General features: G+C 36.1%; 1 protein-coding gene and 1 long non-coding RNA gene across 4 annotated transcripts in view; one reads left to right on the top strand and one right to left on the bottom strand.

Moving 5' to 3' along the window:
- Positions 1-13,364, bottom strand: part of LOC144232834 (uncharacterized) — a 74,442-nt gene that overhangs the window by 28,471 nt on the left and 32,607 nt on the right. The window lies entirely within an intron of this gene.
- NAA16 (N-alpha-acetyltransferase 16, NatA auxiliary subunit) overlaps positions 1-13,364 on the top strand; it is a 62,634-nt gene that overhangs the window by 29,445 nt on the left and 19,825 nt on the right. For all 3 annotated transcript variants that reach the window (XM_077765672.1, XM_077765670.1, XM_077765669.1), the window contains 3 exons: positions 9,365-9,437; positions 11,039-11,208; positions 11,565-11,717. In XM_077765672.1, the coding sequence (XP_077621798.1) occupies positions 9,365-9,437; positions 11,039-11,208; positions 11,565-11,717 (396 nt within the window). The remainder of the gene's footprint in view (positions 1-9,364; positions 9,438-11,038; positions 11,209-11,564; positions 11,718-13,364) is intronic.

Genomic DNA, 13,364 nt, shown 5'->3' with positions numbered 1-13,364 from the left:
GCCATCTGGGCCTGGATTTTTCTTTGTGGGCAGTTTTTGATTACCTGTTAGAACTCTTCACTTATTATTGTTCTATTTATATTTTCTATTTCTTCTTGACTTGGTTTCTGAAATTTGTGTTTCTAGAAATTTGTCCATTTCTTTTAAGTTATCCAGTACTGGTATATAGTTGTTCATTGTATTCCTTTATAATCAATTTATTTCTGTGAAGTCACTAGTAATGTCTCCTCTTTCATTTTTATTTTAATAATTTGAGTCTTTTTTTTTTTTCCCCCTTGGTCAATCCACCACAGGCTTGTCAATTTTGTTGATCTTTTCAGAGAGCCAAGTTTGTTGACACCTTCCCCATTTCATTAATTTTCACTCTGATCTTTTTTATTTATTTCTGCTTGTTCTAAGTTTATTTTGGTTGCCTTTTTCTATTGTCTTTTTTTCTAACATGTTCTTAGTGTTCTATACTTTCGTTTTTTTTTAATGTTTTTTAAACATTAAACATTTTTTTAATGTTTTTTAAAAAATTTATTCTTGAGAGAGACAGAGCACGAGTGGGGGAGGGGTAGAGAGAGAGGGAGTCACAGAATTCAGAGCAGGCTCCAGTAGTTGAGCTCGAACCCACAAGCTGTGAGATCATGACCTGAGCCAAAGTCAGACACCCAACTGACTGAGCCACTCAGGCGCCCCTATTTTTGTCTGTACTTTGCTGATTTAATGACTGAAAAAAAGTTTTCCCTAACAGTAAAGGTCTGTATTTACACAGAAAGGTAATTAGTAAAATCAGTTATTTAATTTTAGTTCAGTTGTCAAGGCTACAGTCTGTAATTCTTCATGTTGTTAGTATCATAAAAGGAACCAGAATGACTAAGAGGAGCTACAATTATTTCACCTATAATGGAAAGTACTTTCTCATTTTCTTCTCTAGCCACTCACTGTGAATGTCAGATTCTTGAGTGAAGACAGTGAATCATCAGTAAGGTTTGTGTGGGTTGTTACAGGTCCATCTGATTCCACTGAAGCTGGACATCAGTGCACAAGTGCACTGAATATGAATTAAGTGAAAACAACACAGAAATTGAGTACTTGATGAGACTCTGGATGAAGCATCAGATGTCTCAACAAAAAGTATATGGCTGTCTGCACACAGGAAGGGGAGACAGGCTATCCCAGACGACTTTCTCATGTTAAATCTGCCTATACTATGAAAGTATTCCAAGATCTTTATTCCTTCAAAGAACATATGGGGGGCTGTGTGTGCCCTTTAGAAACTAGAGACAGGGGGTATAAAGAGAAAACTTGGCCTCTTGTCCAGTGAAGAATCATCATAAACTCTGTGAGTGCTGAATTATTTGGTTGGTATGGCTGGGAAACATCTATAATTTGTTGGTAGAGGTGGTGGGAATACTGGATATTACTCCTGGAATGCATTATCTCTCAGGTATCTTTGGTTCTTTCTTTATTAAGTAATTCAGGCCAGGCATAAAATTGAGATAATACCCATCTGCTATCCAACTTCAGCTGTGGAGATAAATTAGAAAAAAAAAAAGAAGCTGAATAGTATTATAAAAATAATAGGATTCTGTCATTGGTATAGTAATAGCCTTCACAGTTATGGTCTGGTAAAATGATTCTACATTAAAATGCTTTACTTTTGGAAAACTGGAAGGTTTTCAGAAGGTGATACAGGGGAATAATTACCAGGGAAAGTAAGTTTAATATGTATTTCAGGGCAATATAAAGGAATTTTTTCTTAGATCCACTAAATAATAGAAGGGCTACATTAAGAATATATGTATCTTTGTGAGAATTGTGAATTTCTCACTAATAGAAAAAAAATGAATCAACAGTTCTATCTTTAAAAATTCCAAAAGACATTGCAGTGGTAAGAATATGAGAGAACTCCCCAGCCAGTATTTTTGAGACACTCTGATCAACAGTTAATGATAAGTGTAATTATGTGCATGAACTAGTTTTTTGTTTAAAAACAGTTTTAGGGGCACTTGGGTGGCTCAGTCGGTTGGGCGTCCAACTTCGGCTCAGGTCATGATCTCATGGTCTGTGGGTTGGAGCCCGCATGGGGCTCTATGCTGACAGCTCAGAACCTGGAGCCTGCTTCAGATTCTGTGTCTCCCTCTCTCTCTGCCCCTCCCCCACTCATGCTGTCTGTCTCTCATTAAAAGAAAAAGTTTTAAATTTGGGGAGAGGAAAGAAAAGCAAGTGTTTTTCCTACTTAGGAAAACACCACAGTATAACATAATGTCTACTGACATTCATCTTTTAATCTCTCTCATGATTTTTGCCAAATTTAGGTAACACCAATAGTGTTATTTACTTCATATTTTTCACTAAATTTGATTTTTTGTTTTTGTAAAAAACAAGACCACGGGCTTGTGTTAATATATTTTTTATAAAACACTTGAAACAAAAATAAAGCTTAAATTTTAGTTGTTGAATTAATTATAATCATCTTGTATTCTACCATATGCACCATACTTTTGGATATACTGGTGTAGTGAAAAGAGCATTGTCTTGGAATCAGGTCTAGTTTAGAATCCTGACTCTATCACTTATTTGCCCCAGCAATGATCTCCATCTGTTTTTGGATCTTAAAGTTCGGAAAAGATAATACTTAAAGGTAGATGGGTGTTTTCATTAAATGATAACATTTGTTCTCTTCTCTTCTCTTCTCTTCTCTTCTCTTCTCTTCTCTTCTCTTCTCTTCTCTTCTCTTCTCTTCTCTTCTCTTTTTTCAGTTTATTTATTTTTGAGAGAGAGACAGAGAAGGAGCCGGGGAGGGGCAGATAGAGAATCCCAAGCAGGCTCTGCACTGTCAGCCCGGAGCCCGATGTGGGGCACAAACTCATACACCATGAGATCATGATCTGAGCCAAAACCAAAAGTCAGATGCTTAACTGACTGAGCCACCCAGGTGCCCCAAAAGATAACACTTGTAAAGTGCTTATTGATTCAGAGAAGATGTTCCCGAACTGTCTGTCATTCTCTTACCACTCCATCCCTCACACCTCATGTCTGCAGGAAATTACTTAATTTTGTTTCATTGTCATAGTTCTTGGACAACTTCTCTCTGTGAATAACTCCTTCAAAACCAAAATTGTCACTACATTTATTGGAAATTAATCTTGCAGTTTTGGTCCTTGTTGATAAACTACTGCGCTTCGTTTTTTAATTTGGGTGAAAACCAAAAAGTTTCAGTAGCTTCTGTGTTGCAGTAACATTTTAACCATGTGACTTATATCTGTATGTGAAAAATCTGTATTGTGCAAAATTGTGTATTAGATATGGTGTTGTAGAATTTTGTCCTTAAGTAAGGTTAATAATTCTTTTAAATCACACGTAAGAAAAGTGGTTCAAGGGCCATACTTTAGGAAATTATAGTAGTCACAGTATTTGCTCAGGTTAGATTTTATTACCAAAAATAAAGCTACTTCAATCCTGATCAGATATTTAAATCAAGAGAAGGTGGTTGAACTTGGAAATTTTTCCAGTTCATAAAAAATTTTGGCTTTATAATTTAAGATGTCCATTTTAAGGCTTTTAAGTTTTTATTGTGATCTTAAATACCTAATTCAAATGGATTGGATTTCTTGATTTTAAATGTTTATTTATTTTGAGAGAGAGAGTGTATGTGCAAGCTGGGAAGAGGAGTAGAGAGTGGAGAGAGAATCCCAAGCAGGGAGCTCCACCGTGGAGCCTGGTGTGGGGCTGCCTCTCACAAACTGTGAGATCATGACCTGAGTTGAGATCAAGAGTTGGACCCTTACCCAACTGAGCCACCCAGGTACCCCTGGATTTCTTGATTTTAATGTATTTATTTTTGAGAGAGAGAGAGGGAGGGAGAGAGAGAGAGAGAGCAAGAGAATGGGGGAGACACAGAGGGAGACACAGAATCCGAAACAGCCTCCAGGTTCTGAACTGTCAGCACAGAGCCTGATGTGGGGCTCGAACTTGCAAATCAGGAGATCATGACCTCAGCTTAAGTCAAATGCTTAACCAGCTAGCCACCCAGGTACCCCTGGATTTCTTGATTTGAAATGACAGTGGTAAAGTACTATTTTCAAGAAAAATAGCCATTACATATTAGTTTTATATGAAGGGAGTTGAGTATATTTTCTCATTGAGATATAAATGGTAAGTAAATTTGAAATAAAATGGATCCTTCTATCTGAATAAAATTCCCTAGACTAATTTTCATAGAAAAATTTGGAAAATTGTTCACTTAATTACTAAGTTGGTGATTATAATACACATTTTTTAGATTGAAGAAATATGCCTAATGAACTAGGATTGCTGGTGTTTGCCACATTTTTAAAAATTTATTTAGGAGATTTCATGTGGACTTTCTATTATCTTGATTTTTTTTCTTTAATCAGATTTTTTGTGAAGTCCTGAAGCTGGAGATCTGTTTCATTCAGTAGTTTTTATACTCCTTTATGAAGAATTATATGTAACTTTAGTGTATGCTTTGTTGTAGTTTTTACATTATTAAAACAAGTATGTTTCACTCAAAATTCAAAGATACACATTTACCTAAAATCAGCCTCTAACTGCAGTTTTTGCAAGTACCAGTAGATGGTACTGTAAATTCATTAAAAAATATTTGCCTCCATAAAGTCAGCAACTTGAATACTGAATTCTAAGCCTGGAAAGTTGTAAAGTTACAGATTCTAAGTGAGATTAATGGGGCAGTTTTGGTCATGGTGGGTTAAAAATGTCTATTACCTTCCATTTTGTCTTATAATAATAAGACATATAATAATAAGACAAAAATTTTTTTGTTGTTTTTGGGGTTTTTTTTGTTTGTCTTTGCTTTTGTTTTAGTAACTTTTTTTTTAATCAGTTCACAACATCTAGTGCATATCTGAAGTAACAAGGCAGTTTGCTAAAAACAGATTGTTGGGCCCTGAATTTCTGATTCGGTAAATCTGGGGTTTGGTACCAAAATTTTCATCTCTTAACAAATTACCAGTGATGCTAATGAAAACATTAATGATGTTAATGATCTCAGGACCACACTTTAAAAACCATGTGTTTGTTTGTTTATTGTGGTAAAAATACACTTAACAGAGTTTACCATCTTAATCGTTTTTAAGTGTACAGTTCTTTGGTATTGACTGTGTTCACACTGTTGGGCAGCCATCGTCACCATCCAACCCCAGAACTCTTCATCTTCGAGAACTCTGGACTCTAATTTAAACAGTAACTTCCCATGCCCTCCTTTTCTCAGTACCTGGCAACCACCACTATATTTTCTGTTGCTATGAGTTGGATTATTCTAAGAACCTCATATAAGTGGAATCCTAGCATTTGCCTTTTTGTGACGGGCTTATTTTTCTTAGCATAGTGTGCTCTGGGTTCGTCCATGCTGTAGCATGTTGTAGAACTGCTTTCCTTTTTAAGGCTGAATAATATTTCATTGTATGTATTCCTACATTTTGTTTATCTCTTCATCCGTTCATGGGCATTTAGGTTGCTTTCACATTTTGGCTGTTGTAAATAATGCTGCTATGAATCTGGGTGTATAAATATCTCTTCAAGACCCTGCTTTAACTTCTTTTGGGCGTATACCCAGAAGTGGAATTGCTGGATCATTTGGTGATTCTATTTATAATTTTTTTGAGGAACTAACCATACTGGTTTCCACAGTGGCTATGCCATTTTGTGTTCCCACCAATAGTTGTTTTCTGTTTTTTTGATAGTAGCCATTTCCTGGGTGTGGGGTGGTATCTCCTTTTAGTTTTGGTTTGCATTTCCTCAGTGATTAGTGGTGGTGTGTATCTTTTCACATGCTAATTGGCCATTTTCTTTTTCTTTTTTCTTTTATTCATTTATTTTTAATATTTACTTTTGAGAGAAAGAGAAGAGAGACAGAGCTGGAACAGGGGAGAGGCAGAGAGAGAAGGAATAAAGCCAGTAAAGCCAATGAGTCTAGATCTTTTCTTTGTTGGCAGATTTTTGATTACTGATTCAATTTCTTTACTAGTTATATATCTATTCAGATTTTAAGGACTATTTTTATTTTTATTTTTTTTTAAGTTTATTTTGAGAGAGACGAGTCGAGGAGGGGCAGAGAGAGGGTGAGAGAGAGACACTGTCAGTGCAGAGCCTCATGCGGGGCTTGATCTCACAAACTGTGAGGTCATGACCTGAGCTGAGATCAAGAGTCAGATGCTTAATCAACTGGGACACGCAGGCGCCATGAGGACTATTCTTTTTAAACAATCTTCATTTAAAAGCCTTATTAATACAAAACATCATGATTGTTGTGTTTCAAAAGAATGTACCTGTGTTGTGCTTCCCTAAACCATTTGGTCACATTTTTGCTGAGTATGTATCTATACATACATGTTTTAGTGAAGTCATAATGTGTGTAAATTCTTTTCATGTTCTCTTTTTTTTTTAATAGTTACTTACATATTTCTCCCCATTGTGAATGTATAATACCGCCTATTTCCCTGTTGCCTTCTTTAGATAATTATGCCATATGATGCTATATCATGTAGAAGTGTTTTAATTTGGTCTCTTTTTCTTTCTTTCTTTTTTCTTTTTTTTTTTTTTGACTGATGCCATTGGGATGGTCTGTGACTTCATGGATACTGTACCCTGTGACTTGGTGGGGTTCTAATTTGGATTCAGAAACTAACATGATTCAGATTCAGATTTAACATGATTAGATCATACTATCTTATGTTACATGGAATGTGTGAAGAGGTTTCTTTTGTAGTCATACATACCAAAATCTGATAAGGAATTTTTGATGCATGGTCTGCTCTCCAGTGGCACTAGAGCTATAGTGGATTTTGGTTAGTTTCTAAAGAGGTCTAGGGAAAGAAAAGGAATAGAATCGTCTTTCTGTCTAAAGTTTCGATTTTTATGAAATAATCATCTTATTTATTTTTTTAAAATTTTTTTAATGTTTTATTTATTATTTCTAGGAGAGAGAGAGAGAGATAGCGTGAGCAGGGGAGGGTCAGAGAGAGAGGGACGCACAGACTGAAACAGCCTCCAGGCTCTGAGCTGGCAGGCAGCATAGAGCCCGACGCGGGGCTCGAACCCACAAACCGCGAGATCATGACCTAAGCGAAAGTTGGACGCTTAACCAACTAAGCCACCCAGGCACCCCAAAATAATCATCTTATTTTAATAGTAGGTAGGTCAATGAATTTGGGTAGGAAAGCCTATAATTATATTAAGTAGCGATTCTCACTTTTTGCCTACCAAGGCTGCTAACAGTAATAAGCAAATCAGTCATTTTAAATTTCACTAAGCTTTTTTCATTTTTTTTATTTTGTAGACATGCTAAGGATTGATAAATGGATGTAGTCACTTACTAATTTTATATTTTCATATTTTTAGATTATTGTTATAGATGTTTACAAACTTGAAAGAAGAGATCATGGTTTATTTAATAATATAACTAACATAGCATTTGATGTTAGAGATCATAATACATAAAGGGCCCTGAACACAGGTAGTTAGGACTTCCCAGAGAGATTGATTGGCTGGCTTGTCCCTCTGAAACATACCCCACCCCCACCCCCCAGATCAGACAGAACAGAACTTCTTTCTGTTTTAAGAACTTATTAATAACATTCTTTGGGCATTGAATTTAGAAATATGTATTTGTAGATATGTGCCTTAATGCCACATGAGAGAGTACTGAGGTTGTCCCTCCTAAACCTGCTCTTACTTTTTTTTTCTCTTGTATATTTTCCCCTTCCTGTTGTCTCCCAAATGTGTGTGTATGTGTTTAACTCTTACCCTTCTCCAAATTTGTTTTCCACAAATATGTTTTCCACGCTATGGTTAATTTAATGTGCACCACTTGGTGTTTTGAGCACTAAAACTGATCGCGGAAAGTTTCTTGTCCTACTATTATTAGCCTGTAATCCTAACGCACTGCCTGTGAGTCTGAGAGAATTGCTGTTGAGTTATAAATGTGCCATGTCCCATCCTCTGATACAGCAAGTAGTCAGAAGTGAAATTCTGGAGCCTTTTTGCTTGGGTTAAATTCTGGCTCCACTGTTGTATACTTTCAGCTTATTTTTATTTTCCTTTTGCCTATAAGATCAGGTTAATAATAGTATATACCTCATAGGGTTGTTTTAAGGAAAAGTGAGTTAATGTAAGTAAAGTATATTACTTTATTACATTACCTAAAACAGTGCCATGTAGGGTTGACTATTATTACTTAATTTTTTTTTAACGTTTAGTTATTTTTGAGAGAGAGAGCACAAGCAGGGGAGGAGCAGAGAGAGAAGGGACACAGAATCTGAAGCAGGCTCCAGATTCTGAGCTGTTAGCACAGAGCCCGATGCATAGCTCAGACTCATGAGCTGTGAGATCATGACCTGAGCTGAAGTCGGACGCTTAACCGACTGAGCCACCCAGGTGCCCCTATAATTATTACTTTAATACATATAAAGCACTTGTGACAGTTCATGGCTTCTTGTTGTTGTTCCCTTGTCTGGTATGTTCCCTTTGTCTGGTGGTATTAGCAGCATCCCATGTTTTAAAACTAGAAAACTTAAAAAATTATCACTATTAAAATATTTCCATACTGGTCAGATACTATTAAAAATTTTAATGGATTCCCTTCACTTTTAAATCTTTACTTTTTCTGAAATTCATATGTAAGATAGTTATATTTTTCAACTTACTCTGAACAGTTAACATCTATAGGTATTTAAAATCAATTGTATATATAATCTGTTTTTTGTTTTTGTTCTTTTGCCACTTCTAATTCATGTCACTTTTAGTTTGCATATTTAAACACATAGCACATTAAGAGTGGTTTCTAGTTTTTCAGTACTACTTGAGGGGAGTATTGAAATGCAACTCTGTTTATCAAAATGATCACTAAAAAATTAACGGAGTTTAAACATCTGAGGAGTTTTCTTCACCCTTTCCAACAATTCACTGTGTCATTTGGGTCACTGTACTTAAGTGTTTTGTTAGGAGTGGCTTTAGAAAATCTGAATATATATATTGGTTTACAACTTCACAATATAACAGTAAGAAGCAAAAGGCAAATAAACTGTTGGCAAAAAAAAAAAGGTTTTGTAGTAATTAGTTATAATTTGTCCTTTGAAAACTCAAAACTACTTATTGAAATGGGAGATTAATGAGATTCTGTTTTACTATTAATAAAGAGCAGTATATTTCCTGTGTTTTTCTTGCTTTCCTGTCACACAGTGAGGCAGGGTGGGGGGAAATAGACACGCTAGTAGTTTAGTTAATTTATAGTCCTGAAATAACCTTCACATTGTTTCCAAATTTAATATACTCCATGGTAAATATAAATATCTTCAGTAAAATATTTAAAAATTTTAAAACTATGTTTCTTTAACAGATTTCTATAATCCAGGAGCTTGTTACGAATTATGAAGCCTCTCTTAAAACATGTGACTTTTTTAGCCCTTATGGTAAGTTTAAATTAATTTGGAGTTTAAACACTCATTTCAGTCCATTTTTAATCACTTACAGTAAAACTAACATTTTATGTATGTGCTACATGATACCTATTTACTAATTAGTTTTTGTTTTTGAATTAAATGAAAATACTTCTTTTGTTTATTTTTGAGAAAGAGAAGTGCTGGAGTGGAGGAGAGAGGTGGGGGGAGAGAGAGAGAGAGAGAGAGGGAAGAGAAAGAGGGAGAGAGAATCTTAAGCAGGTTCCATCTCAGTGAGGAGCCGGAGGTGGGGCTTGATCCCAGGACCTGGCATCATGACCTGAGCTGAAATCTAGCTCAACTAACTTAGCCACCCCGGTGTCCCTTGAGAAGAGAACTTTCAATCTTACTTAATTTAAATTTTCAATATCTTGTGAGGAGGGAGTTAACTGTGTTTTAACATAAGTAAACACTTGAAAGGTTGAGGGACTTGTTTAAAATCATATAGTGTAGACTGAAACCCATTTTTCCCAAATTCCTACTTCTCTGTTCTTTCTACTCTTTCATTACTTTAAATTCTGTATGATTTAGGGGGGTACCTGGAAGGCTCAGTTGGTTAAGTGTCCAACTTTGGCTCACATCATGATCCCACAGTTAATGGGTTTGAGCCTGGTGTGGGGCTCTGTGCTGACAGCTCAGAGCCTGGAGCTTGCTTTGGATTCTGTGTCTCCTTCTCTCTCTCTCTGCACAACCCCCCTCCCCACCCCCCCCACCCCCGCTTGCACTCTGTCTCTTTTTTAAAAATAAACATTAAATAATTTTAAAAAAAGGAACTTTTCTTTATCAACTATTTGGTTCCCCTGATATATAGTTTATATAAGAGGAACAAGGTAAATGCTTGTCTTTTTCCTTTATTTATTGTTTTCATTTTTGCTAATTTCTGTGTTTACGAAACTTGTTTTTTTCTGTGGTGTGGGTAAATTCTCCTTTCTGCTTTTTCTACCTGATTTCATACCTATATCCATTTTGAAATCCATTTTGAGAGCTTGATACTTCTTTATCTACTCTTCTGTAGCATGAGGTTCAGGAGAGGGAATGGGACGGAGCTCAGCTGACTGTATGTGACTGCTTTTGTCATATGGCAGGGCTAATTCCACTTCGTTAGGAAGGTGTCTTCATACCCTTCAACTTGGGGTTTCCCTGATTTGGGGTTGAGCCCCAGGAAATGCAAAGCCCTGGCAGTTCTTATCTTTGGAAGAGTCTTTCTCGCAGCAGTATTTAGGGACATCTCTTCACTAGCCTGTTACCTTGACTTTTCCTGGGCCTACTGCCTTATATCTGAGCCTGAGAATTCATCAGGTTCGACCATCTTTTCCCAGCACTGTTTCTTCAGAGTGAGGTAGAGGTTAGAAGTCTGTGAAACCAGTTTCTTGTTTCTCTGCCTGGCTGCTATGCTTTGAACTTTATGGCATGAAGTCCTACCTCCCTCTGTTGACATTGGTCGTTTTTCTGGGTTTTTACTGCTTATTCTTATAATAATTACTAATTTCTTCATGCACTAAGGGAGAGAAAGTATGTGATTTGCTTTACTTTCTGTTCTTCTTTATAATAATTTTATATTTGTTTGATTGCAGAAAATGGAGAGAAGGAACCTCCGACAACACTGCTCTGGGTCCAGTATTTCCTGGCACAGCATTTCGATAAACTTGGGCATTATTCTTTAGCTTTAGATTATATTAATGCTGCAATTGCTGGGACTCCCACTCTAATAGAATTATTCTATATGAAGGCAAAAATTTACAAGGTAAAATCCTAGTCATGTTTTTTGAATAGATGAAGAATTTGGCTACCTTACGAATGCTTGGAGTTTTTCCCATATAGAAATAACTTCTGTGGTACCTGATAATCTATTCTAATACTCTAATAATCCTAGGGAGTTTTATGTTACATAGTTGTATAAGCAGTGAATAATCAGTGTTAATTACTTGAATCATCTGTTACTAAATGAATTATAATTTATCTAAAGATTTCTAGATCAGTTTGACAGAAATGGTACCAGATTTCTAGTTTGTCTTTATAAACTTTTTCTATTTATATTCACCCATATTCTTTTAATGACAGATACTGTGATTTCTTCAATAATGCTTTCATTTCTTAAAGCATATAGGTAATCTCAAAGAAGCTGTCAAGTGGATGGATGAAGCGCAGTCTTTAGACACAGCTGATAGATTCATCAATTCCAAATGTGCAAAATACATGCTCCGAGCGAACATGATCAAAGAAGCAGAGGAAATGTGTTCCAAGTTCACAAGGGTAGGAAATACCATATGTGAGCGTGTATTTTTCTGAGTTAGTACAATTCTATGATGATTTGTGAAATTTGTCACTAAAGTTCATAAGGATTAATTTTTACCATTATTTTTATTAATCCCATCTGGCTCATGTCCTAAGGATGGTTTCTTCCTGTGGTGCAGTGTGTGTATGCATGTGCTTCTCGTGGGGGACACTTGAAAGACAATAATAGGAGCATAGTACCTTAATATGAAAATAAGTAATACGCTAGACTTCAGTGTTTATTGTAACATTCAGTTTACAACTCTTTTTTTTTTTTAATGTTTTATTTATTTTTAGGAGAGAGAGAGAGAGACAGCGTGAGCAGGGGAGGGTCAGAGAGAGAGGGAGTCACAGGCTGAAACAGGCTCCAGGCTCTGAGCTGGCAGTCAGCACAGAGCCCGACGCGGGGCTCGAACCCACGAACTGCGAGATCATGACCTAAGCGAAAGTCGGACGCTTAACCGACTAAGCCACCCAGGCGCCCCCAGTTTACAACTCTTTTGTCCTATTAGTAATTTGTGGCTGCTTTTTATTTCTCTTTTACAATTTCTTTGGAATTGCTCATAGAGTTCTTTCTATGTAGAACCAACCTCTTCTGCCTATAATTTCTGACACTATAGAATTTAAGTTCTCTGAACTTGTTGAGCTAAACATCTGTTCCTTTCCTGTCCCCCTTTCCCCACCCATACATATCTTTTTCCACATCAACTTTCTATCTCATTATGAAAATAGTAAGTTTATGGTTCAGAATATATGTAGACTAATGGAACAGAATAGTGAGCCAGCACTATTTTGGAAACTTGGTATATAACCACAGGTGCTTTCAGAATCAGAGATGAAAAGATATTGCTGGCACAATTAGTTATTTGTATTGACAGAAATAAAATGACATTCTTCTCCTGCACACAAATTGATTATAGGTAGATTAAAGAAAGCATTAAAATTTATCTTTAGAGTTTGAGGTGGGAAGCATTTCTTAAAAAACGAAAAACACTTAAGTATATAGAAGGGTAAAATTGATATATTCGACCATATTAAAAGGAAAGTTTACATATAACAAGAAACAACCATAAGCAAAATGAGAAGATAGAGCATAGCACTGGAGAAAATATTTCCAAACCATATGGTGGAATAAAAATTTATAGGGGTGCCTGGGTGGGCTCAGTCAGGCGTCCCACTTTGGCTCAGGTCATGATCTTATCATAGTTCATGGGTTTGAGTCCCATGTCAGACTCTGTGCTGACAGTGCCAGCTTCAGTTTCTGTGTCTCCCATTCTCTATGCCTCTGCTTGTGCTCTCTCTCTCAAAAATAAATAAACATAAAAATTAAAAAAAAAGAATTTATAAAGAACTCCACAAAGAATTCACTGATATAGTTGTTTAATACACATTGAATGTGACATTGTGACATAAAGAGGAAACCATGTTTCCAAGTTTAATTTACAAGTTTTAATTACGACACCCTGGAATAAATAATTTTTACCTCCGAGTACACATTACGTATGCAGTGGAGGGCCTTAGTGCTGGTGTTGGTGAGCGATTTAGGATGAAAGTAAGTTACCCCTGTGCCCTGTGATACTAAAGTTTTCCTCATGCAGCCCCAGTGAACCACCTTCCTGCAGTGTT

The sequence above is a fragment of the Crocuta crocuta genome, unplaced genomic scaffold (assembly GCF_008692635.1).
Source record: "Crocuta crocuta isolate KB4526 unplaced genomic scaffold, BGI_CrCroc_1.0 scaffold75, whole genome shotgun sequence".
NCBI lineage: Eukaryota > Metazoa > Chordata > Mammalia > Carnivora > Hyaenidae > Crocuta > Crocuta crocuta.
The sequence above is the reverse complement of the archived record's forward strand: the minus strand, read 5'-3'. Positions and strand labels throughout refer to the sequence as shown.